Below are 24,314 nucleotides of genomic sequence, written 5' to 3' on the forward strand. Positions count from 1 at the left end.
ATTCCCTAGATATGCAACAACTTCAAAGCATAGGAACATCTAAAATCATCGCTTCATTCATGGGCCACTTTTAAGTCCCACGGCTTGGCCTACAGCCACCCTCCCTCTATTCAATATAGGAGGGATCTCTACTTTCCAAGAGCAACAAACAGTCGATCTCCAATATCCCCCACTCCCGGCACAATCATTCCCTTCTCATCCACAGCCCCATCCACACCTCCCATCCACACCTCCACCCCTTCCCACGACGCCGCCGCCCTCTTAACTCCCGCCTCCGAACCAAGAATACTCACCAGAATAATCTTCTGCACGCCCCAATCCTGCAGCAAGTGGATCGCCGCCTCGGCCGTCGCTCCCGTCGCAATCACCGGGTCAAGCAGCACGGCCAGCGTTGCCGCGGCGGTGTTGATCGTCGGGTCCAACGAGGCGGGCGATGCGGGGCTGAGCTCGGAGGAGTGGAAGGGGAGGTTATTGTAGTATTCTACGGGCTGGAGGGTGACGCGTTCGCGGAAGAGGCCGAGGTGGTAGATTGGGACCGGGGTTGGGAGGAGGGCGTTGAATGCTGGTGGTTGTTAGTTGGGCGGTTGCAAGATGGGTGGAGCAGTCGTAGGGAACGTAGCAATGGGGGGGGGGACATGGGGGGCGGAGGTGGGAGACTTGTGATCCTACCTTCGACCATGCCCAGTCCTGAGCGAAGGATGGGCACCAGGGCCAGGTCGGCGGGGTCGATGCCTTGGGTCTCATATTCGACGCCGAGAGGGGTTGTATCCTGGTCTTTTGTGAGTCTGAGGGTTCTTGTTTACGGGGATTGCCGGAGTGGGACTCGGTGGGGGGCCGGGGGCGATGGAGCGTCCGTGGATCATTCGTAATACAATGGAGATTGTAGATGGGGGGTGGATTGCATGTGGACGGACCTTTCCTGTCTTCAATGGCTTTAATCCGGTGAAAGCTTCCACGCCGAGGATGTTGGAGATCTCGTGGACGAGCGCCTTTGTCTCGCGCGGGGAAGTGGAGGAGGAGCGCAGCTGGGAGAGCTTGGCTTGTAAGCAGGGGTGGGAGGAGACGTGGACGTTGGAAGGGAGAGTCATGATGAATTGAGGAGGAATAGAAGAGGAACTTCAAGTTGAAGGGGAAAGCTGGTTCAAGAAGAGGGGTTAGGTTGTTATCTGCAGTGCGACCTTATCTCCCTTGCGTATGTCTTCCCCGCTATTCTTGCTATCTCGTGCGGGCCAGACTCCCGTGGTTCGTCCATGCTTTTACTAACCGGATACTTTCAGGGGCATGTTGGGCTCTACTCTATGTCCTGCGCATCTGCGCAGTAAGCTAGGACTATCCGAACGGAGGAGTTATACTTATCAAGTCTCAACTTCACCATGTACCATTATGCTTGCTAAAAGGCATACTGGGGTTTTATAGATGGAAATTGATGAGTATCATAGAGTATGTAGTAGTAAACTGAAAGCGTCGTTCCACCTCTGGAAACACATTCCTCGATCCATACAGTAGACCTGGAAGCTCTTTATCATGAGTACTAACAAGAATACTGAAGTGATTAAAAAGGTCCCGCAATCTGCTTTCGAGGACGTATCATTATCCATCAATGAGACGTTCCTGACCTTGTCATTAGTATGAACGTGAGGAAGAGCGTTCTCTGAATGTTCCTTGTCTGTCGATAGCAAGGCTTCTTCTCTCCCATCTTGCCTCGGATATCTGTCCACATTCATACTGGTATCCTACTCATGGTCACACAGAAGACACCGAGGCTCCGGGTTGATTGACCTGGCCATGACCAACCTCCAAGTATTCCAGGGGGAGAGCGGACTGTCATCGATAAAGGCACATCCTGCTCAGCCCAAGTCTGGGGGCATTTGAGTTTACGGGGTCACCCCATTGGAATTCCCGAATCCACTTCCTACACCGTTAATTTTCAACTATAAATGACCTCTTGCATCTTACCGACGAAAATGTTAATCGCATCGATCATATGATGGTACTCGCATTGGCTGTGTTTTTGAGGGTAAGTGGGCTGAAAAGGACCTAACTGGTTGGATGCGGGGCAGGGCAGGGTCATGGAGCCAAAAGTTGGCGACGACTCCCATCAAATGCCTTCGTAGTATAACGGTTAGTACGTCGGTCTCATACGAAACTTGCGATGACGCACCTGGTAACAGGAGTGACATCCGAAGACCCCAGTTCGATTCTGGGCGAGGGCATTTCATTTTTGGAATTTTTTTGGAGCTGGTCCATTCGGCCGAATCAGTGGATCTTAAGTCTTTTCAAGGTTTTCTGTGGAGCACAGGACGGGCAGAGTCGGGGCTGCCAAGACAAAGCAGCCCTTTTCAAAGAACCGCGTAGATGCATCAAGCCCTTCGTATCGTGGCTTATCTTATACTTGATATGAGGATATACTATATCGCAAACAGATAAGAGAGGCTTGTATACGAAGTTACAGAGCATACAAATGATCACGTGGATGAGTAGGACTACCTAGACAACCACAACGCCACTTATAGACGCGGAGTATTTCAGTAGTGTTTATGGGTACACATTGTTCGAAGTCTCGGAAGCCCTACAAACATCCACCAGACAGCCATCATTCAAAACATCCCGTTCGCCTGCTGAGCTCCCATAACCGGAGACACATAGTCCCGACGTCTAGTCACAAAAATCTCCGTGGCAATGGGAATAATTGTCTCCGGAAGACTTCCGGTCTTGACCTGCGTCACTCCAGGCATACCCTCTGGCTGAGAGTACAGACTGGTACCGCAGTCTATGGCTGTCAGCGTACGGGATTTGTCTAAGTCGGCAAGCCTACGAAGATGAGCTTGCCTCCGCAAAGGAAAAGACGGTGTTTCTTGCCAGAAAGTCCAATTCGGGCACAGCTTTTGGGTATCCCTTTGGTGACGTAAAACCGCGCGGTCGGAACAACGACATTAGTTGGAAAATGCGCTGCCGCCCCATTTCTGGCAATCTGTGCAGTGGCATAGGACTGTCATGGCAGGTTCGCCTACGTTCAGGATGTGAGCACATGAAATAGCCTCGCACAGTGCAGGGCAATAGCAGGGGGGCGTACTAGAGAATTGGAAGAACACATTGCCACAGGCACAGCTTCCGGAATCAGGCATATCGGCTCTAATTCGTGAGATGGTGGATTGTTAAGCGCTGCTTGACTGATGGAAGGAAAAAAGATGGGCCCAGGGAGGACTGTGTTCACTTATTTATGCTGGTGATGTATGATTCCACATTATGGACAGGGAATCGAGCTAAATTATTTCCAAAGAATGGCTTACGCTGATAACTTTCTGGATCATGCGGATCCACTCAGTCTGGCATTTTGTTGTCTGAGCACGGTGACCATGATAAATGAAGAGAGAAAAGAAAAGATATATTCATAGGTGGTAACTTGCGGTTTGCATCGACCTAAAACTTACTTGCAAGCCTCTTCCAGCAGGTCTTCGAAGATCTGTTCTTCTATAAGTGCACCAAACCTGCCATCGTGATCAGATAAATGACATGTTCCGCTGTACTGTTCGAACTATGTCAGGTCCACTCACCCATAACATTTGACATACGGAACCATTGCACACCTCAAGGCCTCCAGCTTCTCAAGCGGCAGGTGGGGAAATCCCAAGCGGGAATTGATCCGGTTCCACGCCTGCACAGGCGTGATGTATCCCTCCAGACCCAGCGACCCAGAAAGTTCAAATAGCTTAGCCAACTGTTGGGCAGGAACCTCCCATGCAGTCTGATCGTGTAGGTCTTCCGGGGCTCTGGCAAGGAGCATTCCTTGCATGGACATTGCATGGCCGGACGGTTCATCGGTATCTGGAGCGCGAGTGTGAAACAGGCAAGGTCGTTCCAGACTGCCAAATCAGGGTCTGTGATAGAAATAATGAATTCAAATGGACACTCACGATAGAACAAAGTCAACGCCCATTTGTATGAAGTTGGGCGTGTGGGCGTAGCTGGATTCGTCACTGGAGTCGGTCAGCATGCCCCGTGAAACAGTCGAATTTACTTGCTTATGATCTTACCTTGCTTGACCCATTTGGAGTTGAGGATTACCCAATCGCCCCAATGGAGCATGCATATCCGGATACGCAAGTTCATGTCCATTGGCACACGGTTGTGAAGCAGTGTGGGACGATCCATGGTCATACTCGGGCATTTTCACTTGCAGGAACTGATGATGGCCATCATCGGTAAAAAACGTCACCTCGGCCAACGAAGGCCTTTGTGGCTTCATGCCGACGGGCAATGGGATTGAATGGCGGATCATAATGTCCCGAAGGACTTCATTTTCATAACGAAGCCCCTGGAGCTCGTCCGCTTCAGCGAGTAAACCATAAAGCCGATGAAGCTCATCTTCAAGGGCCCGGCACCGATTCTCATGTCGTTCCCTATGCTTCCTGGCGGCGAGAATAGTTAGTCCAGGTTGAGGGCATGCCGTTCAGTGACGACTGACTTTTGAGCTCGTCGCACTTGCTCGCGCCGTCGATCATAGGCGGTTTTAGACTTTCCGTCCTGCGCGGCACGTCTGTAATGCCCTCCACCTCCAGGCTGAGGATCTGGCTCCGCAGTTTCAGGCGACCCGGCCATTGACCACGGAGAGATGTCTTTCTGAAGGTGTGGAATCGTACTAGCAAGTATCCAGGCTTGCACGGACTATCTTTCCGCTAACACGCATTGGGTGGGGGTCTCATTATATTCAAGGCTGAGCCCAAAGCTGAAGCTGAGAAGACACATCGCACATAGTGAGACAGTTGATCCAGGCTCGAGTTGCCACTCGTTGATCTCGCGCTGTCATTCGCGATCAGCATTTGATTGGTCTGTCAGGCTGGCCGGGTCAGAATATTTGCCCAATAACCATGGAATCCAGATCAGTCGAATGTGGGGCCGCGCCGAATGATTCCAAAGCAAATGATTCCAAACTTGTGGAGCTCCAACCTAAAAGATTCCATACAGCATCCACATTATTGCGCATCTGGGATTAATATGGAGCTTCCTATATGAGCAACTAACCTCGCATCCCTCAGGAATTGGACTTGTCCTCTAGCGTTCTTCCTGGCAGCTAAACAATATCTACCCATCTCATACCTTCCCGGTTTCGAGCCTACAATTCGTTGTCTTCGAAACAGCTACACCCATTTCTCCGAAAGACGGGATAATGGCCTCAAAAACCATTCTAGATACAATCGGGAACACTCCACTCCTGGAGCTGCGCCATGTCATCCCGCAGAACGGGGCCCGTATTCTGCTCAAATAGAGAGTCAGAATCCAACGGGAAGCATGAAGGATCGCATGGCGTTGGCCATGATCTCGGCCGCAGAGGCTGACGGACGCCTGCAGCCTGGAGGCGCTGTCGTGGAATACACAGGAGGCAGTACGGGGGTGTCGCTAGCCCTCGTCTGTGCCGTAAAGCAACGCCCACTCCATCTCGTCTCGTCGGACGCCTTTTCGAGCGAGAAACTAGACCACATGAAGCTCCTTGGCGCCAATCTTACCATCCTACCCAGCGAGAACGGTAAACAAACCGAGAAGCTCACGAAAACTATGATCCGCGAGGCACATCGCATTGCGGTGGAGACCGGGGCCTATATCACAGCCCAGATGGACAACACCGATCAGCTTTCGGCGTACACCAGCCTCGCCGAGGAGATCTGGGAGCAAACAGGGGGTGCCATCGACGGATTCGTGCAGAGTGTTGGCTCGTCTGCATCGTTCCGAGGGACCTCCGAGGCTCTGCGGCAGCGGGCAAAGGATATCACCTGTATTGCGGTTGAGCCGGCGGAATCAGCTGTCCTTTCCGGAGGTCCGTCTGGGTCGCATAAGATTGATGGCACGGGGGCCGGCTACGTTGTGCCTCTGTGGTATGACGGAGTAGCGGATGAGATCGAGCGTGTCTCTACTGATGATGCTCGGGCAATGGCATTTCGTCTTGCGAGAGAAGAAGGTTTGTTTTGCGGGACTTCGACCGGGGGTAATGTTATCGCAGCGCTGCGCCTGGCAGAGCGCTTGGGACCCTCTGCGACGATTGTGACAGTGATGTGTGATACCGGGATGAAGTACCTGAAGAATTTCTCTCAAGGACTTAGTCAGTGACCTACTACCACCGGTAGTAGGGGATTTCGGTACTCGAGTTCGGGTCGAGTGGGGGGGGCGCTCTTGCGCATGTTCAAGTGATTAAGAACCTAATACGTGCCGTGCAGCATTTAGTTGTTACATACAAATTACCTCGTGTTTTGTAGGTCTGAGACTCCTACACGAAACGTGAAGAGAAATATAGTGCCCAGGTCTTCAGGTCAGTAAAACCGCTAAGGCCATGCATCCCGTGGATATTTTTGCACTGCCCTTGACCGGGCTGTAGGGCGGACGCACTGGTTTCCAACCACTGGTGCGTCCGCTTCATGCACGGAGCATGAGTTTCAAGGAAAGATAAGGAACCAGGCTCAGCCGAGCACGGTTTCAATGAGTCGTCTTACGCAAGCCGTCTTGACCCCTCCAGGGCTCCCGAGCTAGCGACATCTCTCATGACCATAAGCATCACGGTCCCAAGGCAGCGGCATACAAGGCATCGCATGAAGTATGTGGCGCTGCCCCTCAGAGGATCTGCAACAGTCCGGGAGTCGTGGAGCTGCCAAGGCCCGTGGCCGCTCGGATTGCGATCAGTCAAGGACCACGTCCGATCACACAATGATCGGCGTTATACAAGCGGCAGCGAGAGGCTTGACGCCAACTCACCGGACATGATAATCTTATCTTCGAAGTGTTTTCCAGGGTCAGGATCCGACCGTGGGCGCTTCGTAGGATCATGATTCCCCCCAGGGAACAGAAAGCCTGAACGGTCTTGGCTGCATGGGCTAAATTTATATGGGCGGGATGTGGTAAGACATGGGAAACTGGAAATCAGCCTGAAGGCGGGGTTTGCCTGCAGCAGGCACGTTGGCGCGCCGACGGCGATGAGGTCACGGGCGACTGGCTTTTTGGGATTGTTTTGCATTGAATCGAATCTAGTTGGCCAAGTTCATGCGCCGTTTTCTTGGTCCAGTGCCGTCTTTTATGGAGCGGGTGGGTCTGCTCCGAGGGACCAGATCCTCTGAGAGCTCCAGCAGCTCCCACAGCTCCCATTTCACTAAATGGGGTTGAGGCGCACAGAGGCAGAGGTAGATGGATATGAATTAAGGTGCTTCTTTTCTTAGAATAGCCGCATAGCAGCTTAGGAGCTGGCAGCTGGCAGTGCCGGTGGCGAAGAAGTAAACAATCTCCCCTGCGCCAAAAAAGATAGAAAGGCGCCCCGACCGCCAATCAGCACGCGCATATTGGGATGGTCCCCACCGCGAGTCCCTGACTTTGGCTTCCCGCGTTTGCCAATCAACGGCCGCCCTCCGTTTCATTAATTTCGGTGCCTTTTTTTTAAATCTCCTCCTTCCACCCCCTGGGCGAAAGGTGCTAGCACTAGAGAAGTCTCTCATATCCTTCGGGCTGTTGTTAGGGATTTCCCAGACTGGCTAGTTGTGCACCTGGCTATCAAGTGAGGCGCGAAACACACCACATTCGGCCCCCTATTCGCCCAGGCGTCCCCAACCACCGTGCAAGGCAGAAAAGCTCGAGGCTGGATTGTCCCTATATAGCCAGCGCTCAACCCTGCGGAGCTTAAAAAGCCCCTTCTGGTCGTTCGAAATCGATCATTAACGCCGAAAAGCTGTTGCCTTGTCAAACTCGATCCTTGAAACCCCGACCCGCTTTCTTGGCGTTGCTTGTTTGAAAGTCGCGTCCGAGCCCTCCCAAAACTCTAGCCCAAAATTCGATCCTAGAGCCTTGCATCGCAACTTGGTAAACCAGACGAAGCACCATGAGGCCGATTGTCTTGCTCGTCTTCCTCGCGCCGGCGGCCCTCGCCGGACCACAGCTGCGCACCCGCGATCTCTCCCCTGAAGTCTCCCTCCCAGCTCCAGCATCAATACCAGAAGTTGTCCCAAAGGAGGAATTGTCTATTGCGGATGTGCAAGACTCGCTCTCAAACCCACAGAGCGCACACAAGCTCCTCCGGGTGCGCAGCGAGGGTAGCTTGGGCCAAGCGCCGTGGATTGGGATGGCCATCGGTCTGACCTGCACAGCCCTGACGGCGGTGATGTTGGGCTGATCCACGCGCAATCATATATTTGAAAGGCTACTTCTACCTTTTTCCTTTCCCACTTCTCTTCAACTTCGACCTACCTTCTCGACACGTGAATACGCAACCATACTTTGAATGTTTAATTCGGCCGTCTGCCGGCCCTTGACTTCTTCTTCGGCGAACTTCAGCGACCTTGATTATTTTCTGACTTTTGTTTTTCACTGCATCCACTGCCCCTGATGTCGGGGCCATGGGGATCTTTTGATCATCTTACCACTTACACTCCCCTACTGTCGGACTGAGGGAGTATAGAGCTGTACATGATACCACTGGAACACGTGTGAATATCCGGAACAACTTATTTAATTGGGAGACGTACATAGAACAAATTCATAACACATTCAATATCCTGAATTTGACCTCGACTTTAACCTCGACCTTGACCTGACCTGACCTCGACCTCGACCTCGACCTTGGAGTGGTATAGTATAGTTCCTTCGGATGAACCTCTTTCTCGTAAGTTAATGGTATATTTACGACCACTCATTCAACCACCACTCACTATTCGAAGCAGCCAAAATTACTATTACACTAGCGATGCAGACCATTCTAGCTGGTCTTCAACCCGATCTGCAGCCCCCATCTCAGCGTCAGCGGAGAGATGAACGGCCCCCAACGGCGCCCTCATCTCCAGACCCAACTCCACGCCCTCTCCACTTCTTCGCGATCAAACCCCAGACAAAACTAAGGGTCATCTCCATACCAAGGAAGTATCTCTGCTCAAAAGAAAGGCTGCAAGATCCAATGCACCACCATGGCCATCAACCCGGACGATGTAAACTACACGCCCCCATCCTCCGTCGGCCGCGAAATAGGCATAATGTTCGCCTTCATCGGCGCATTCCTGGTGACGGTTGTCCTCTACGGACTTGCGTGGCGGAGTAAGTAACCTATTATGGACCTATCCACCCCGTCTGCCCTCTATACTTCTCCCTTCACCAACTTGGAACCTCCGCACTCCTCAACCCCGCGAACCCATCTCCAACCCACGCCCACAGGCTAACCCAAACTCACCAACGCAGTCCACCAAAATCGCACTCACAAGGAAGACATTGCCCACCGCAAAGCCTTCCTTAGCCGGATCGCCCCAACGGCTAACTCGTCCTTGGACTTCGACAGCTCGCTCGGCACGACGGCCACCGTGACTGCCGGTAGCCACAACAGCTACACCGCGGTCCCGGTATCTTTCCAGCGGGCGCGCGCGCACGAGGTTGTCTTTGATCGGTACGGGTCTGTGGGGAACCGCGCCGAGTTACCGGTGCACAGCCGCGAGGTGTCGGATGCGGACAAGGAGCGGATAAGGCAGAATGTGAGTGTCAGTGAGTTGCCGGGGGCGCGGTCGTCGAAGCCTACTGGCAAAAGGCCGGCTGGGAGGGGAATATAAAAGGAAGATGGAAAGGGCGGGAGTAAAGAGACCGGGGATAGATTCGTGTAACTATCCGTAATTAGGGTTTCTATACAAAGAGAAAAAAAAAACATTGAGGTCGCACTTCATCCGCAGACCGGATCCTCGAACCCGCGCGTCCAGAGCAGCGAGCCCATAATCACGACCAGCAAGCCCAGCCCGACGGAAACACTGGTGATCCCGTAGAAGTAGGCGTGTTTTCGCCTCGCCAGGCCGTTGAGCTCAGCAACCCACGTACTGACAGTCGTCAAGCTGCCGCAGAACCCATCCATCACGCCTTGCAGCACCTGGCAGCCGGTCAACGCGGCGGGAACGACAGCCCCCAGTCCACGGACATGCTGCAAGTCGTAGCACATGCCTTCGACCACAACGCCGAACATGTTCACCGCGAACGTCCCCAGCGGAAAAGCCGGCACCCGCGCATTCAGCAACAGCGAGACATAGAACCGCGCCAGACAGCCCAGCGGCGCAAACACGATGGCAAACACCGCCCGCCCGCGCCATGTATCCTGGCCCTCGTGGCGGTCCGGCGGCCAGATAGCCAAGAACACGGCGCCAAGCCAGCACCCCCAGCCGAGGACGACGGCGACAGGATCGAGCACCCGGCGCGTAAACCTGAAGGGCAAGGTAGGCAGGAACGGGGACACGGCGAGCGCAAAATGGCCACCGAATACCAGCGCCGACAAGCTCAGCGACACGGTGACCAGCAGGACAGCCAGCAGCGCCATGAAGCTGTAGCCGCCGTTGCGGGCCGCATTGGCAGTGCCAGCCGGCAGCGAGGGGTCCGGGAGGGCATTTGCCAGGGCAAGAAAGACGTCGCGGATGAACGAGGAGAAGGAGGTGCAGCAGCCGCAGAAGCCCGTCGTCACGCCGATGTATAACGGGATGGTCTTCTTCGTCGCCTTGTGTTTCTTCGCGTGCTCAGCCGCGTCCTCGGCGTCGCTGGGCGTGGGGCCTGCACAGTCCCATTCCTCACGGAAGAGGGCCTTGTCTTCGATCATGAAGCCCATTACCAGGCTCCCGGCGACGTTGGCCCATAACACGCCTGTGACCACTGGCGCGCCTTTGTAGGTTGTGAGGGCCTGCAGACCAAGGCGCGCCAGGGTGCCGAGAATTGCGAAGAAGATGAGGTAGGAGACTGTGTATAACTGGGTTGCGCGCGCGGAGAGTTGCGGTTTAGAAGGGGCTGGTGTTGAGCTGGACGGCCCTTCTTCGGCTAAGGGCTGGCTGTTGGGCCATTGTTGCCGGCTGGAGGGGGTGGGAGATGCGGGTTGAGGGGCAGTGGTTTCCGTTAATGGCAGTTCGTTTTCTTTCTCGGCGCTGGCGTCGAGAGCCATGACTGGCAGCTCGAGGCGAGCTGCGCAATTTCTTGGGAGTGTCGAGCGGCTGATGCAAACCAGATTCGATCGCGCGCGGATAAGACCCGATAAGAGATAAAAGATAAGTGGACTGCAACTATGCTTGGGACTTATTGATTTTGAATATCTCTGAATTCGATTGGAATTCCGCATATGTCTGCTGACTGTTGATATTCTCGTGTCGACTTATAGCTGACTGGACGAACTTACAAACTGCTCAGATTACGGTTATGCTTATATAAACTATATCTATGAGGCGCTGCCGTACGTTCCACAGCTTCTAGACGAACTGGTGATCCTTGCATCTCTTTGATAAGCATGAAACTGACAGCAGGTCCCGCTTGTCGATGCTACAATGCCGAGTGGCAAACGGTAGTCAACTGAAGGCCGCATTGTATCCCCCCCATTTCCAATATGGCGCCGGAGACCAACCTGCGAATAAAGATAAACTTGAAGCGTCCTGCTTTGAACCTCAATGGGAATATCATGTTTGATCTTTCGACAATATCTCTAATCACCGATTTTGTATTCATTTCCGGCGTTTGTCTGCACATATAACGACCCGAAAACCTTGGATATCCTCTATGCACTATTTTGAACCCAATGTTTAATCCATCTATTGCAACGCCTTCATCTCCTTGACCCGATCTTCGAAAATCTTCTGTGCATCCTTCCAGACAGGCTCAGTGTCCCGCTTGTTGAGAGCCAGCAGGCTCTCCAGCAAAGCACCAGCGAACTCGTCGCTCGACTCGCGAGCAATCAGAGTAGGAAGATGATCGATCGCAACAACACGGACCTCGGGTCCAGGAATCTCGCGAGCGATAGGAACAGTAGGGTTATTGAACGAGCTGTAAGTCGAGTAAACAGGAATAGGGTTGTTTTCGCTGTTAGGATCGCAGCTGACATCGCAGATAACGCGCAGGCGGCGCTCCGGCCCAGACAGAGCCTCAAAGGTAGTGAAAGGGGGAAGCTTCTGGGTCAGGTAGACACAGTTGACGAAGATGTCGGACTCGGCAATTTCGGGGAATGGGCCGCCCTTGGCAGTCTCGTCCATGTCCCACTGCAGAATATCCTCGAGGCCGGCGTCGCTAGCGAACTTGACAGCCCCGCTGCCGCAGCGGCCCTTGGCGCCGATGACGATGATGCGGGGCTTCTCGTTCTTGTTGGCGGCGATGGCCCCCTGAATAGCGTCCTTGACGTAGGTAACCAGCTCGGGGGCTGAGTTGAAAACGGGGACGGGGCCTTGGGGAGTGCCGGGGTTCAGGATCTGATGGGCCCAGGACAGGAGGGCGATGGCAGTACCGGCATAGCCGGCCCAGTATCCAAAAGCAGCAACACGGCGGCCATTCTTCGCGAGGAATTCGAGGTCGTAAAGCAAGCTACCCTCTTGGAAGCGCGCAAGGGCGGCTTCCCAGCCGTCCTGCTTCTTGAAACAGTGTTGGAAGTGGATGAAGGTATGGTAAAGGGGAGCTGGGAAGCAAATTGAGTTAGCCAGGAGTTATACTGTCAAGAAATAGGCACACATACTGCCATCGTCGGGCAGCTCCTTTAATCCCAGGATGATGGTGGTGTCTTTGTCTGCGTTAACCCATGATCCGGGCTCGACCAATGTAGCGCCAGCAGCGACAAATTCTTCGTCATCGTAGATGCGGTCTGCGGACTTCTCAACTAAGATTTTATAGCCGGCCTTGATGAGGGTCTCGGCGGTGGAGGGTGACACTGGTTCTGTTAGCTTTTTGCTTCAATTGGGTTAATGTAATTGGCGCATACACGGAGAGCGGCGCTCCAATGGCTTTGTCTCAGCCCGGAGATGGATAATTGGGAATGACATGGTTGAAATTGAACTTGAAACAGAGCGAAACGAGTTCCAAAAGTAGAGAGAATTGCCCTGACCGCGTCGTAAATTCGTGTTTTAAATTCGTCGAGTATGAGTCAAGAACGGTCTTAACTAATCACCCCACGAAGATTATTGTGGGGCGGATCAACGTAAATGCGGCGGTCCCAACCCGATATCGCAATCGCGATAAAGTGTGGAAATCTAGTATTTTCTTACGAGACGAGAGCTGCCATAAGGGTTGTTGAACACGTTTCTGAGGATATAGGATTATGGTATAGCAGACAGAGCCCATGTAAGGTGAATCTCATTCTCTTCTTCTTGGAGTGGACCCACCATCGGTAGATCAAAAATTCTATGTGTATCGGACGAAAAAGTCGCTCCTTCCGTCCATGATCACTCAAATCTTACATGGAATGAAGAAGCTCATCTAGTCTCTGTTAACCTGATCAATGCGGTTTAAAGCAGACTGCGCCTCATGGATCAGAGCCTTTCGTGCATTGCGAACATCGACATTGCCATCAGGCTCGATCCCATCAGCCTTGAGCATGATCTGGGCCAGAATAGTCTCACTAAGCTTGCGGTATTCATACTCACGCTTCTTAGGATCTGTCGGGGGGTTGGCTAAGTAGTCGTCACACATAGGAATCAGCACTCGCTGAAGGTATCCACTCAAAGCAGACACCTGCTCCATGGCAGTAGGGATTTGTTTAAGGTTGGGTGGCGGTGGCGGAGTAGAGGATGGGGTGGGAGTCGACGCAGGTCGTGGTGGGAAAGCAGGGGCTTCTTGGGGAGGGGCCTTGTTCTTCTTATTCTTCTTGCCACGATTTCTGTTTCTCTTTTTGACCGGCGCGCTGTCGGCCTCGTCCTCCGGGTCTCCTACTTGGGAGGATGAGGACCCTGGGCGGGCACTTGCAGCATCGCCATCAGAAACGTCACTCGAGGTACTCGCGCCCACTTCGGAGACTACACATAGCACCTCTGAGTGCTGTTTGAGACCCTCGGCTTTGCATGACCGACTATCGTCCTTTAACAGGTTTCCCTTATACAATAGTCGGACTCGATCGGGATTGCCAGCCCCGGTTTGGGCGGCAGCCTCTTGGCGCAACGCGCCCACCGTCAGCAAGCCGTCGTCGATGGCATACGCGCGGAAGCGGAGAGGGTAGATGGTACCACGGTGTCTTAGACAGATGACATCCGGCTCGTTCTCGTCGACACCACCATCATGTTGGGGCTCATATCGTTGGGATTCGTAACGAGGAGCGTTGTAAGGAGGATCGACGATGTCGTTCGGGGTGATGTAGCTGAAATCTTCATCGTTGACCTTGGGGGCAGCAGAATAATCTCGGCGCCAGAACCCAGAGAGGGGGTTAGCCCAGCTCATCACGGCGACTGTGATTAAACCGAGGAATACGGCGATGTACACAGCCCCTGTTTGCTCGTCAACGTCAAAGGGGAGCGCCCGCGCTGCCGACCGGAGAGACGTGGCGGAATAAGTGAAAAACGGGTCCAATCGTGGGCGGAGAGATTCCAGGAATACGGGGAGGTTGTCTGTGACTTGATCGAAGTAAAGTGCGGCCTTCTCGCCCAAGGTTGATTGAGCGAGGGGCGATGGCAGAAGAGTCATGGGTCTCTGGAGGGGCAGACAGGACCAGATGGAGGTGAAGTCATGCGGTCTACCAAAGCCCCAAGAGGCTGATAAGGCGGAGAGCAGTTTTTGCCGCCCATCGCCAATGCTGAAAGGGGCGCCTTACTTTTATAAGTATTCGGCTGACAATTTATAGAGTGAGTTATTTATGGGGTTTCACATAAATTAGCTGTCAAGTAAATTTAGGTAACCCATATGAAAGGGGACGCCTGGTGCCTTGACCTCCGGTCGCTGCCTATGTACCGGCTTTCCTTATGCCCTTGGCTTTCGCTTTCCGGATTGGTGCTCCGCTTTTGCTCACTGGGTAGAACTGCGCACGCAGGCCTAGACGCACTTTGAGGTTTGAATATAGGTCCTCATCTATACTGCTAGGGGTAGCTCGTCACCTGATCGGAGCGTGTTCCTAGTAATATGAATCACTATTTCCTGAACATGTTTGTCATGCTATAATGTCAGAACAAGAAATTACTGTATAGACTCTGACTGTCGCCCATCGGACATTCCCGGTCTAACGGTATAATAACCCAGGTTCTATCCGACGTATAATATTTCTAATGTAAAAAGCATTTCTCGTTGTTGATATTCTATGGCCTGAAACGTCGCATTTTACCGAGCGATAATTGGATCGCCTTTGTCAAAGGTAAGATAATTTCGGTCTACTTTGCTTGTTCAACCACCTTCCAAGTTCAAGGATTCTGCAGAACTCTTGGATCTTTTATTCCAGTGCGAACCCCATGAAAAAAGGTTTCATTGGATACATTTTCTCATGGAGGATGTGTGACTTTGCAAAAACCTCCCAGGTATGCACCATGCTTGATTCCAATATTCTTCCCTGCTGGTCCTCTTCAGCCGAGGGTAATCTCTCCCAGAAAGTGGTGTAAAAATGTGGGATCCAAATTCGAACAGAGTTAGCATAGCAACCATGCCGCAATGGAAGATCCATATTTCTTTCCATCATGGGCTGCCTCGGCGGCCATTATGAGAGGGAGGTTCGAGAAGAACAAAGAGATGGTGGCGGGGTAAGAAGAACCTAGGTTTGGGCTTACTCGTGAAATAAAGGGAGGTAACTACCAGTAAGCTCTTACCGCAGCGAAAAAAACCACTACAAAGCACATATGAAAGGGATTTCCAATAAAACCTTGGATTAGGAAAGCTGGGTACAGTCTGACTGTGTTTTGGACTGTTTTGGACTGTGTTTTTAAGAATGAGAGCCCGGTCATGGAGCTAAACGGGCAGGGGCGCCGAAAATCTATCACATTGCATTGGAGTGTTGAAAAGGAGCGGTATGGGCTGGTACTGTCGCATGGGCGTATGCTGAGAGAAATCAAAAACGTTCGCATGATGTCGCGTTTAGGGCGTAGGTGGGAAGGTTCTTGCCAGTTGTCGCTTGATGGGATGTATGCCCATTCTCTTTGGGTGCTGGGCATCGCAGGTTGGATCCGATTCGTTCAGACTCGAGGATTCTTCTCTAGGATAAGCAGCACTGCCTTGTCGCCATGTCCCTTTACACAGTCTATCAGTTCATCTGCAATCACAGTCACCAGGCCTTCAGCCACCAGCTTCTCCGTTTCGGCCTTGAAACCGTCATCGATCCAGATTTCTCGCAGAATTGTGGCAACAACAATGCCCTTGGGCTTGGTCACCCGGACAAGTTCTCGCAGAGCTGGGTCAGGCCCAACGTGGCCAAGAGTGAAGGTACCAACACAAGAAACGATGTCATAAGTCTCGTCACGCTTGCTAATAGGCTGGTTCATATCAGCCTTGGAGAGTTCTCGATAGATCCCTGTGTCCCGGGCCACTTCAAGCATCGCGGGAGATAAGTCTAGCCCATCGATAACAACAGGACCAATGTCCTGGCCATCGATAGCTTTCGCTCCAGCAAGAACTAGAGCGCGACCAACGAGGCCTGTGCCACAACCCGCGTCCAGGACTGTGCTGTTGGCAGGGCTGTTTGCTAGCTTGAATTTGATAGCAGCCTGGGCAACAAGCATTGGGGCAACATAGTTCTGAGCTTCATCACCGACTTCCTCATCATAAGTTTTGGCCCACTTGTCGTAGATGGCCATGCAGTCCTCCGAACTGACACAGTCCCGGGCTTGGCCCAGGTATAGTTGGGGGGAAGGAGCAGGGACGGACATGATGGTCGAGTGGATGATTTGGACGGTGTTTCTGAGAGGGAAATTATTGCCAAAAGCACGTTGCCACGGTTAAATGGCCAGAGAAGCGATGGTGTTTTCGATTAATAGGCACGTCCATCATCGCACTCTTATAGTTGTGGATTCCCAGGTATATCCAAGGAAATGTCCGTCTCGCTTCGTGTAGATCTCCCCAGACGAATGGCGTGATGCGGGGTTTGGAACCAGATAACATCTCGTAAAGAAAACGATGCGACGATCCATGATGTGAGTGGATATGGAAGAGCATCGCAGATGCGCCTCCCCTTGGCCGAGGCCTGGGCCAGGGCCCGAGCGTGAGTATACAAGGGGTTGCGGCCCAGCGGCGAATTCCACCCTTCCCGTTTTTCGGCGCTGACATGATCTCATACAGCTGATTGATAGGCTCTTTCGCAAAGGTTCTCATAATCTTCTCTCATAATACCCCTCAATTACGCGTGCGTTGAGCCCGAAACTGGGTTTTAGCGAATTGAGGCCGCTGACTTGCATTCGCGGCTTTGACCTGGCCGTGGATGTACTAGTAATGAGGCCATAGAAGGATTCGCGGCAAAGTTACCTGGACTCTTGGACATGCCATTGAGATGGGTTCTAATCTGCTTGGACTTTCGCTTTCCCATCAATTTAACTGGAGTATTGTGCTCCGCAAAGCGGAATTGACTGAAATATATAAAGTCGATCAGAGACTGCTATGCGAGAAGTGGCCGTCTGTATTGGGATGACTTTCTCCGTAAGTGCCTCAGGTACAATTGTGTCTTGATCAGCCGCGAATGTGCATGTGGGCCTCGATGCTGTAGATGGTAGATGAGAGATCAGATTGATTTGAGGGCCCTGTTGGTGGCGAATGTCTCTAGCCAAAGCGACGTTGCACGCTCTCCGCATATTCTCTGAGACATTCAGGCCGTTGAATGGAAGATGCCTCTTGATGGAAGCCAATTCGAAATTTCTCGATCATTTTCATTTTCATATTCCTTTTTCCTTTCCTTTCCTTTCCTTCCTTTCTGCGCTGGAACTTCCCTCTATCTCCATAAAACTTTAGACAAAGAAATTGCCCAGATGCCAGCCTTGGAGCTTTGTGATCATCCCAAGAACCGCTCTGACAGAGGTCGGATTCTGGGAGAAGTCGTCGACTCCCCGCTGAGGGGTAACGGGGCCCATTAGACAAACTCTTCTCCAAGAGTTTCACATCTCAGATCGTGGGGATTTCAATTTGCCCGAGTTGCCCCTATTCCTATTTCGATTATAGATAGGTGGGGAAGTTCATCCACGTCATAGAGCCCCAACAACCCCACAAGATGGAAATCAAGCTCGGTGGTACCAACAATGTAATACCACACACCGTCCCTCAACAGTGGGAGTTTCCTTGTTGACATGAGCTTTACATGGTAAACCCCACTTCTAAAGTGAGCATTGATCAAAATGAAAACGATCATCTCTTATAAGATCAGCATGCGGCTTTCTCGGTTCTGTTCTCTCATAAGCTGAATCCATGTGGTGCTCTGATCTTGCTGTTCACTCGCATTGTATTCCCAAAGACACACGTACTTTTAGATGCCAGCTTCGATTCCGAGTACGCACGGCTGCTACTAGTATGAGATGGCCATTCGTGACAAAGTAATCTTAGGCTTTGATATGCTTCGTGTTCAATGTGAGCAAATGCAATGCATGTCCTTTCCCGTTATACCCCTTCTTCCAAAAGAGTCTCTCTCTTCATAACCTCTGCGATAGGCAATATGTCGGATCCCAACTTCCATAAGATATGACATTGGGGTGGTACGTCATTGATCTAGCGGGCCAAATTATGGGTCCATCGCCATGTTCCTTGCAACCGCCCTGGCATATTGAAAACCCTGATATGATATCACTCCCAGGAACAAGACATCATATCAGTTAGTATGGTACCTTTCTTAAGCCTACCCGTGCCCTACGCCTCTCATTGATTTCTCATTTTCGACCTCCATAACCATAAAATCCATTTCATAATGAACTCACTTTTCCGACTCCCATCGCGCCTCAGCCCCCCCTCTAGCGCCCTCGGTCGCAACGTCACCAACGCTTCTGCTCAGCGGACTTTGGTCCAATACACCCATCACAAATTTGCCCAAGTTGATGAGCATGACCCAGACGAGAAATGCGAGCGCACCAACAGCCCAAACCACCCAATCCCCTCGAACAACGCCCATCCTACCCTGAGAGATGGAAGGCAATCCAACCTTGCTAATATGGCGGGGGTGAAACACGAAGACCTCCCCGAAGATGTGAGGAAGCATAACGAAGAGATGGAACACCGTTACGACCGACCCTACAACCACATTGGCGACGGCGGCAAGATCGAACATGCGTTCGAGGAGAAATAGACTTTGCAAAATGAAGAGATCTCCAGGCATTCCATGTATGATATACCTACGCACTTCGTGACGCATTTCGCAATCCTCGGCGCTGTACTGGTGACTGGCAGCCGGACGAATTGCTCTACGCGGATGCTCAAACTCTCAATTGATCTTTTTGACTCATACTAGTACCAGGCACAGTTGCTGTGTCTACAAAATAGGAGTCCTAGCAAGCAACCTCCAAGCGGCGCTCAGGCTCTATCGTGCTCCGAGTTATGACATATGTCAATAGCCTGCCGGAGAATATCCGCAACTTGAAGGGAGATGCTTCTGCTTCTCCACTAATGCTCCTTCATCGTGCCGCGATCGCCAGATCACGTGTTCGAAAGCACGAAACAGATTGATTCAACTCGATTGCAGCCCGTTCGAGTTGGTCCTGCTCGTACCGCCTGTTCGTCCCTGGCGCCGATCGGCCGGACAATCAACGCACGATCCGAGTCGATCGGAAGTCAACCCCGGATGGTCTAGAACTTTTCTTTTCTGATAACAAACTTTTGTCCATCACTATCCACGGGTGTGGCCCCATGTGCCCTGGTACACACTTTCTTGGTTCACTGTGGGGCCAAGGCTTTTTGCCTTTAACCCCTTTCCCGCATATCCCGTCCTAGCGCAGTTTCAGGATCATATCACACTGCCTTTCGCCTGCCGTCCCTATGCAGAATCCATTCTAGTAGACAGTCTTCCGTACGAGTATACGCATTTTTACGAATACCTCCCCATGTTCATTCTCAGGCTTAAGCAAACACGTTCCTTTGTTTCCTCCGCGGCCTTCCGAGCCTCGGTTGTATATCGGTCGAGAGGGCCTTCGACAATTCCCTGCAACAGAATAAGGCTGGATAGGTCTGAGATTTATGATTGAACGAACCAAACAATCCGTGATCATAAAATTGAGCCCTGCCTGTTCCAGTTCCAGGGCACGACTCCCATTGGAGTACTCCAATGGGGTTTTCCGCTAATGAGCTTCGGCTACGCGCCCTGTGGATACGGTACCTGACGCGGCTCGCGGAAGTGGGTTTGGGTCCTTGGCCCTAGGCCTCTTCGAGAGCAACATGCCTCGGAGATAGATTAAGTCTGGTCACGCTAGTGCACAACGGGCATAATCTACCCCCTGATGCCTCGGAGGTGGAGGCCAAGAACGCCTCTAATAAAGATGGCGTCTCTCCCCCCAGATTATCGCACCTGCCACAGCGACAATTCCATCATGAAGTTCTCCGCCGCACTGAGCACTTCGCTTTTTGCGACTGCCGCCCTGGCATCCCCTCGCCATAACCCCTTCCACCGCGCTCACTCGAAGAGCGAGGCGGGTGCCGCTAACACAGCCGGCGACGACAAGAGCACCATCAACGGCATCACCTCTAGCACCTGGGCCGGCGCGGTCCTCGTCACCGAGGGACCCGTCAGCGCCGTCTCTGGCCAATTTGTCGTGCCCACCCCAAAGCACCTGCCAACGCCCAGTCAGGTACTGAGTACTGCGCTTCCATCTGGGTGGGCATCGACGGCGACAGCAGCAGCTGCGGCCAGGCCATCCTCCAGACCGGCATTGACGTCTGCATTAAGGATGGCCAGCCGTCGTACTCGGCCTGGTACGAATGGTGGCCCGCTCTGGACGAGTACTTCGACAACTTTGATATCTCCGCCGGCCAAACGCTGCAGGCCTCCGTCCGGGCGACCGCCAACAATGCCGGCGTTGCCACGCTGGAGAACCTATCCACTGGGAAGAGCGTGTCGTTCCCTTGGCATGGAAATGTGCAGGCCAACCTCTGCCAGCTGGACGCGGAGTGGATTGTTGAGGATTTCTCGTCTTCGGATGGAAAGACTGTGCCTTTCGTGGACTTCGACACTGTGACTTTCACCAACGCCTGGGCTACCGTCGACGGGAAGTTTGTTTCTCCTGCCACTGCGCAGCTGTGGGATATTAGCCAGGATGGTACCACGCTCGCTCATACGTCCATTGATGGTAGCGATGTTTCCATCAGCTACGTTGCATAGAGGGCTTTTGCTCAATTTGGTGGATAGAGACTGAGTTCCCGGGTGCGACATAGATGCCACTAATGGTTGAGGAAGCCTTGGGCTGTACATTCTTCTACGATGAGACCAGTCTGTACATTTTGTATACCCTAGGTTATTTTAATACTTAGAAATCCACTGTACTTATAATTGGACATAATCATCTTTTGTAAGATCTCCCCCACCCCTTGATTATGATCTCAGACTAGGGAGGTATCACCAACACCAAAGGGCACAAACCATAGAAGGCAGGATCCCATATCCATTTTTCGGCGGAGAATGACATTTGAATGCTCTAAATGACCACGATTTTAAGACGAGAAAGATACTCCACAGCGGGGGCACAAGAAAATTTTGCGTCGCGACTGTAAATAGGAAGGGCAACATGGACTTCGCGTTTGCTATGTCGCGTGCACTGATGTGCATTGTTTACTTTCATACAGGTAGTGGCAGTGTTGGGATGGGTCAACAAATTGGACACAAGGTTTCTTCTCCAAGCGGCCGGACAAGCCGACACAGTTGATGAAAAAAGGGTGTTCGCGTCGAGAGGGGATAGTGTGAGCCCAATGACACTGTGCGACCAGCATGCGCAAGCACAGAGGCCAGTCGCGCTTTCCAAAAATAAGGATAATCAGGGTGTTCCAGAGAACACTTCCAGCGATTAAACTGAAAAGAACAGATACTACACTTGATCTAAGCCAATTGGCAAAGAGAGCTGGAAAGAAAAAAGAAAGAAGAGGAAGTTGGGGAAATCGACCAGATATTTATGTCTGGGAGTAGTTTGCCACGTGCCCTAAACTTACGCTAAACCTTACGCTAGCGCTAGCGTCCAGAGTGGGCCCCACTACAGGCGAACCAATCACAACCCATGGTCCGTAACTAGGGTCCTCAGCTCTATGAGCTACAATGCAGGAAATAGTAGTCATGCGATCTGATTAGCCATGAGTACGAGGAGATCTCCGGCCACCCGCAGAGCTGCCTCCACTGCCAACAACAATGGTCGTTCATGATCACGAGAGTTCAAATGTCCCCGTGATTGTTGGTCCAGTGGTCAAATTATTCTCAGCTACAGCCCGTTGAAGGTTCTTTTTCACGGGCATGCTCTGATTGCAGGCCGGGTTTGCTGGGTTTGTAGGAGAATTGGAAAATCCCTCATCAATAGCTGAGGTATCCAGAACATACCTGAGCCCTCGGTACGTGGCACCTGCTACCAGCTCACGCAGTAGTATAATCGCCAGCGCAAGTACGGATTCTTCACCCTATTGCATGGCTCTTGGACAATGAGCTCTAACCTTAAACCTCTACGAAGCTTCATCTACGAGAACGTCCACTCCAAACATGAGTGCCCCGAGTGCCCCGATTCGCGATCCTCTTCCACGATAACCGGGGGCGATTGCAGAGCAGCGTGGTTGGCGGAGTGGCTGGTCTTGCTTTACTGCTTGTGATAGCCTGGTTTCTGTATTCCCACCGCAATAATTCATCAGAGAATAACATGCACTATGCTGTATACAAATCAATACGATTTGAATGCGTTGCAAGCGCTAGGAGAGCTTGACTCGGATGCAGCTCGCCGTAGGGGAGAACTTGAAGGCAGCAACATCAGTGGCAGCAATGGCGCGGACTCAGAGCCAGTCTAACAACCGTCAAAACTGGATGATAGCAACCATCTGCAGAGGGCTTCTCCGGTCTACAAACTTCTAGTTATATCTACAAGTATATGAAGCTGCAGGGATGTTCGCAGGGCTACTAGGGATCAACTTGGATCTGAAATAGCAAATTCAGTATCATATTCTCCAGCTGATGCCTGAAAAGCACTTCAGTCTGCGACAAGATGATCAAGCGCATATATTATAAGACTTGTCCTGGGATCGATAAAGTCTCAATCAGCAAAACCCTGTAAAATGCAAAAAAAAAAATTCCTCATATCCCTTTTTGCTCGGCCGATAATTGCAACGTCGCACTTAACGGAGCCGTTGCCGAACGCCCTCACCGCCCCAATAACAGTGACACCCGCGCCATTTCATTCCACAGCTGTAGCAAAAATGATACCCACAACTTCTTAGGTAGTTAGAATATAATGCTACTCAGTGATTTAGGAGATCTTCAATATACTGACCGGCAAGTTATATGGAGGCAGCCATAGACGAGCTCCACCATGGCCCTACATTTATTGCATCGCTGCCATCTTAACGAGCGGGCCTTCCGTAGAACATCCTGAAGTGCGGTGTCCTTAGGACAGTCCTCTTTAGGATGGGCAACCAGGCGACAAATAGCATGAGTCTTCGTGTTACACGCTTTGCAAGTGCCATGCTCATTGGTAATTTTCGACGGAGGAATGAATCGAGCACATCGAGCATTCGCACAGTAGAGTCGATCTTTTGTGCTCCATTCAATGCTTCGCTCATTGAATTCCTTCAGCTGCTTCTTGCTCAGAACTTTCGCACTGGCGACGACAATGGGGATATTATTCCCACAGCAGCGAGGTGGATAGCGCTCCTCGTCCTTCGTTGCGACAAGAAGCATTTGCTTTAAACACTCGCCGCAGTATTCGTGGCCACAAGGCCCAGCAGAGTAGGTCGATTTATTCTCCTCTAGACAGGAGACACATGTTTTTTCCACGTCTGAGTCTTGCGTCAAATCAATGACTTGGTGTTTTATGTCTTTGGCCAGAGACCTCGTTCGGGGCAGACCGAGATCCACATCACTGAGCGAGTGAAATTCCACTTTACCATCAGCAAGGTACTCTAGGTCTGTGTCATCGTCTGTGTCCTCGGGCTGGAAGGAGGGATCTTCGATTGAAGATGAGCTGTTGGAGTCATTCTCGGATATCAATTCGAGGTCACTTGAAAACGAACTATCATCGCTCTCAGCATCGGAAAGGGGACGATCAGGGGTTTGGTCGGTTTGATCTTGCGGTACCACCCGGGGCCCTGGGGGCTCCCCGGACAAGCCAATGGGGAGGCGTCTTCATTCAAGGTGTGGGCCCTGATCCAGTCCCTGGTGACTGCTTGAGCAGCCAAAACTTCCTCTCGCATCTGCCTGATGGCCATATTAAAATCGTTCAAGTTTTCGATGCTAGGACCTTCCCTAGCCGCCTGTGCCTCCATTTTAGCTAGGTCCTCAAGCATAAGCCTCAAGGCCAGCTGTCTGTCTCCTGAATCCATGCTGTAAAGATTATTACTGCTTATTCGAGTGAATATATTCGCGAGCTCGGCTCGTAGGAGGACTCACCGTGACGTACCTGGGGTTGAATGGAATTTGAAAGCAACCCAAGTTGATGTTTTGTTCGATGGGTGGGAGAGTTGTGTTATATGCAGGCTGATAA

The 24,314-nt window shown here is 51.9% G+C and overlaps 12 protein-coding genes across 12 annotated transcripts; 5 read left to right on the top strand and 7 right to left on the bottom strand.

Moving 5' to 3' along the window:
• Window positions 1-128: 128 nt before the first annotated feature.
• On the bottom strand, window positions 129-1,088 carry N7468_003918 (uracil phosphoribosyltransferase; the record flags this gene model as incomplete). The annotated part of the gene is made up of 3 exons (XM_058473215.1): window positions 129-562; window positions 670-769; window positions 915-1,088. The coding sequence occupies 3 exons, from the start codon at window positions 1,086-1,088 to the stop codon at window positions 129-131; spliced, it is 708 nt and encodes a 235-aa protein (XP_058332218.1).
• Window positions 1,089-3,427: 2,339 nt separating this feature from the next.
• On the bottom strand, window positions 3,428-4,599 carry N7468_003919 (bZIP transcription factor; the record flags this gene model as incomplete). The annotated part of the gene is made up of 5 exons (XM_058473216.1): window positions 3,428-3,488; window positions 3,555-3,863; window positions 3,915-3,977; window positions 4,035-4,409; window positions 4,466-4,599. The coding sequence occupies 5 exons, from the start codon at window positions 4,597-4,599 to the stop codon at window positions 3,428-3,430; spliced, it is 942 nt and encodes a 313-aa protein (XP_058332219.1).
• A 690-nt stretch (window positions 4,600-5,289) lies between these two features.
• Window positions 5,290-6,102, top strand: N7468_003920 (PLP-dependent cysteine synthase family protein; the record flags this gene model as incomplete). Its single annotated transcript, XM_058473217.1, has 1 exon — window positions 5,290-6,102. One exon carries the CDS (start codon window positions 5,290-5,292, stop codon window positions 6,100-6,102), a length of 813 nt encoding a protein of 270 aa, XP_058332220.1.
• Window positions 6,103-7,852: 1,750 nt separating this feature from the next.
• N7468_003921 (uncharacterized protein) lies at window positions 7,853-8,143 on the top strand (the record flags this gene model as incomplete). The annotated part of the gene is made up of 1 exon (XM_058473218.1): window positions 7,853-8,143. The coding sequence occupies one exon, from the start codon at window positions 7,853-7,855 to the stop codon at window positions 8,141-8,143; it is 291 nt and encodes a 96-aa protein (XP_058332221.1).
• A 787-nt stretch (window positions 8,144-8,930) lies between these two features.
• Window positions 8,931-9,560, top strand: N7468_003922 (uncharacterized protein; the record flags this gene model as incomplete). The annotated part of the gene is made up of 2 exons (XM_058473219.1): window positions 8,931-9,057; window positions 9,199-9,560. 2 exons carry the CDS (start codon window positions 8,931-8,933, stop codon window positions 9,558-9,560), a joined length of 489 nt encoding a protein of 162 aa, XP_058332222.1.
• Window positions 9,561-9,667: 107 nt separating this feature from the next.
• On the bottom strand, window positions 9,668-10,918 carry N7468_003923 (FluC/FEX family fluoride channel; the record flags this gene model as incomplete). Its single annotated transcript, XM_058473220.1, has 1 exon — window positions 9,668-10,918. The coding sequence occupies one exon, from the start codon at window positions 10,916-10,918 to the stop codon at window positions 9,668-9,670; it is 1,251 nt and encodes a 416-aa protein (XP_058332223.1).
• Window positions 10,919-11,555: 637 nt separating this feature from the next.
• Window positions 11,556-12,770, bottom strand: lys1 (saccharopine dehydrogenase (NAD+, L-lysine-forming); the record flags this gene model as incomplete). The annotated part of the gene is made up of 3 exons (XM_058473221.1): window positions 11,556-12,409; window positions 12,467-12,658; window positions 12,710-12,770. The coding sequence occupies 3 exons, from the start codon at window positions 12,768-12,770 to the stop codon at window positions 11,556-11,558; spliced, it is 1,107 nt and encodes a 368-aa protein (XP_058332224.1).
• A 433-nt stretch (window positions 12,771-13,203) lies between these two features.
• On the bottom strand, window positions 13,204-14,400 carry N7468_003925 (BAG family molecular chaperone regulator; the record flags this gene model as incomplete). The annotated part of the gene is made up of 1 exon (XM_058473222.1): window positions 13,204-14,400. The coding sequence occupies one exon, from the start codon at window positions 14,398-14,400 to the stop codon at window positions 13,204-13,206; it is 1,197 nt and encodes a 398-aa protein (XP_058332225.1).
• A 1,469-nt stretch (window positions 14,401-15,869) lies between these two features.
• Window positions 15,870-16,559, bottom strand: N7468_003926 (class I SAM-dependent DNA methyltransferase; the record flags this gene model as incomplete). The annotated part of the gene is made up of 1 exon (XM_058473223.1): window positions 15,870-16,559. One exon carries the CDS (start codon window positions 16,557-16,559, stop codon window positions 15,870-15,872), a length of 690 nt encoding a protein of 229 aa, XP_058332226.1.
• Window positions 16,560-18,574: 2,015 nt separating this feature from the next.
• Window positions 18,575-18,949, top strand: N7468_003927 (uncharacterized protein; the record flags this gene model as incomplete). Its single annotated transcript, XM_058473224.1, has 1 exon — window positions 18,575-18,949. One exon carries the CDS (start codon window positions 18,575-18,577, stop codon window positions 18,947-18,949), a length of 375 nt encoding a protein of 124 aa, XP_058332227.1.
• A 1,234-nt stretch (window positions 18,950-20,183) lies between these two features.
• On the top strand, window positions 20,184-20,971 carry N7468_003928 (A4/G1 family peptidase; the record flags this gene model as incomplete). Its single annotated transcript, XM_058473225.1, has 2 exons — window positions 20,184-20,387; window positions 20,438-20,971. 2 exons carry the CDS (start codon window positions 20,184-20,186, stop codon window positions 20,969-20,971), a joined length of 738 nt encoding a protein of 245 aa, XP_058332228.1.
• Window positions 20,972-23,092: 2,121 nt separating this feature from the next.
• On the bottom strand, window positions 23,093-24,153 carry N7468_003929 (E3 ubiquitin-protein ligase; the record flags this gene model as incomplete). The annotated part of the gene is given in 2 exon segments (XM_058473226.1): window positions 23,093-23,919; window positions 23,937-24,153. 2 exon segments carry the CDS (start codon window positions 24,151-24,153, stop codon window positions 23,093-23,095), a joined length of 1,044 nt encoding a protein of 347 aa, XP_058332229.1.
• Between the last annotated feature and the right edge of the window lie 161 nt (window positions 24,154-24,314).

The sequence above is a fragment of the Penicillium chermesinum genome (genome assembly GCF_028974085.1).
Source record: "Penicillium chermesinum strain IBT 19713 chromosome Unknown utg000003l:1.0-5111272.0:1.0-5115320.0, whole genome shotgun sequence".
Classification (NCBI taxonomy): Eukaryota; Fungi; Ascomycota; class Eurotiomycetes; order Eurotiales; family Aspergillaceae; genus Penicillium; species Penicillium chermesinum.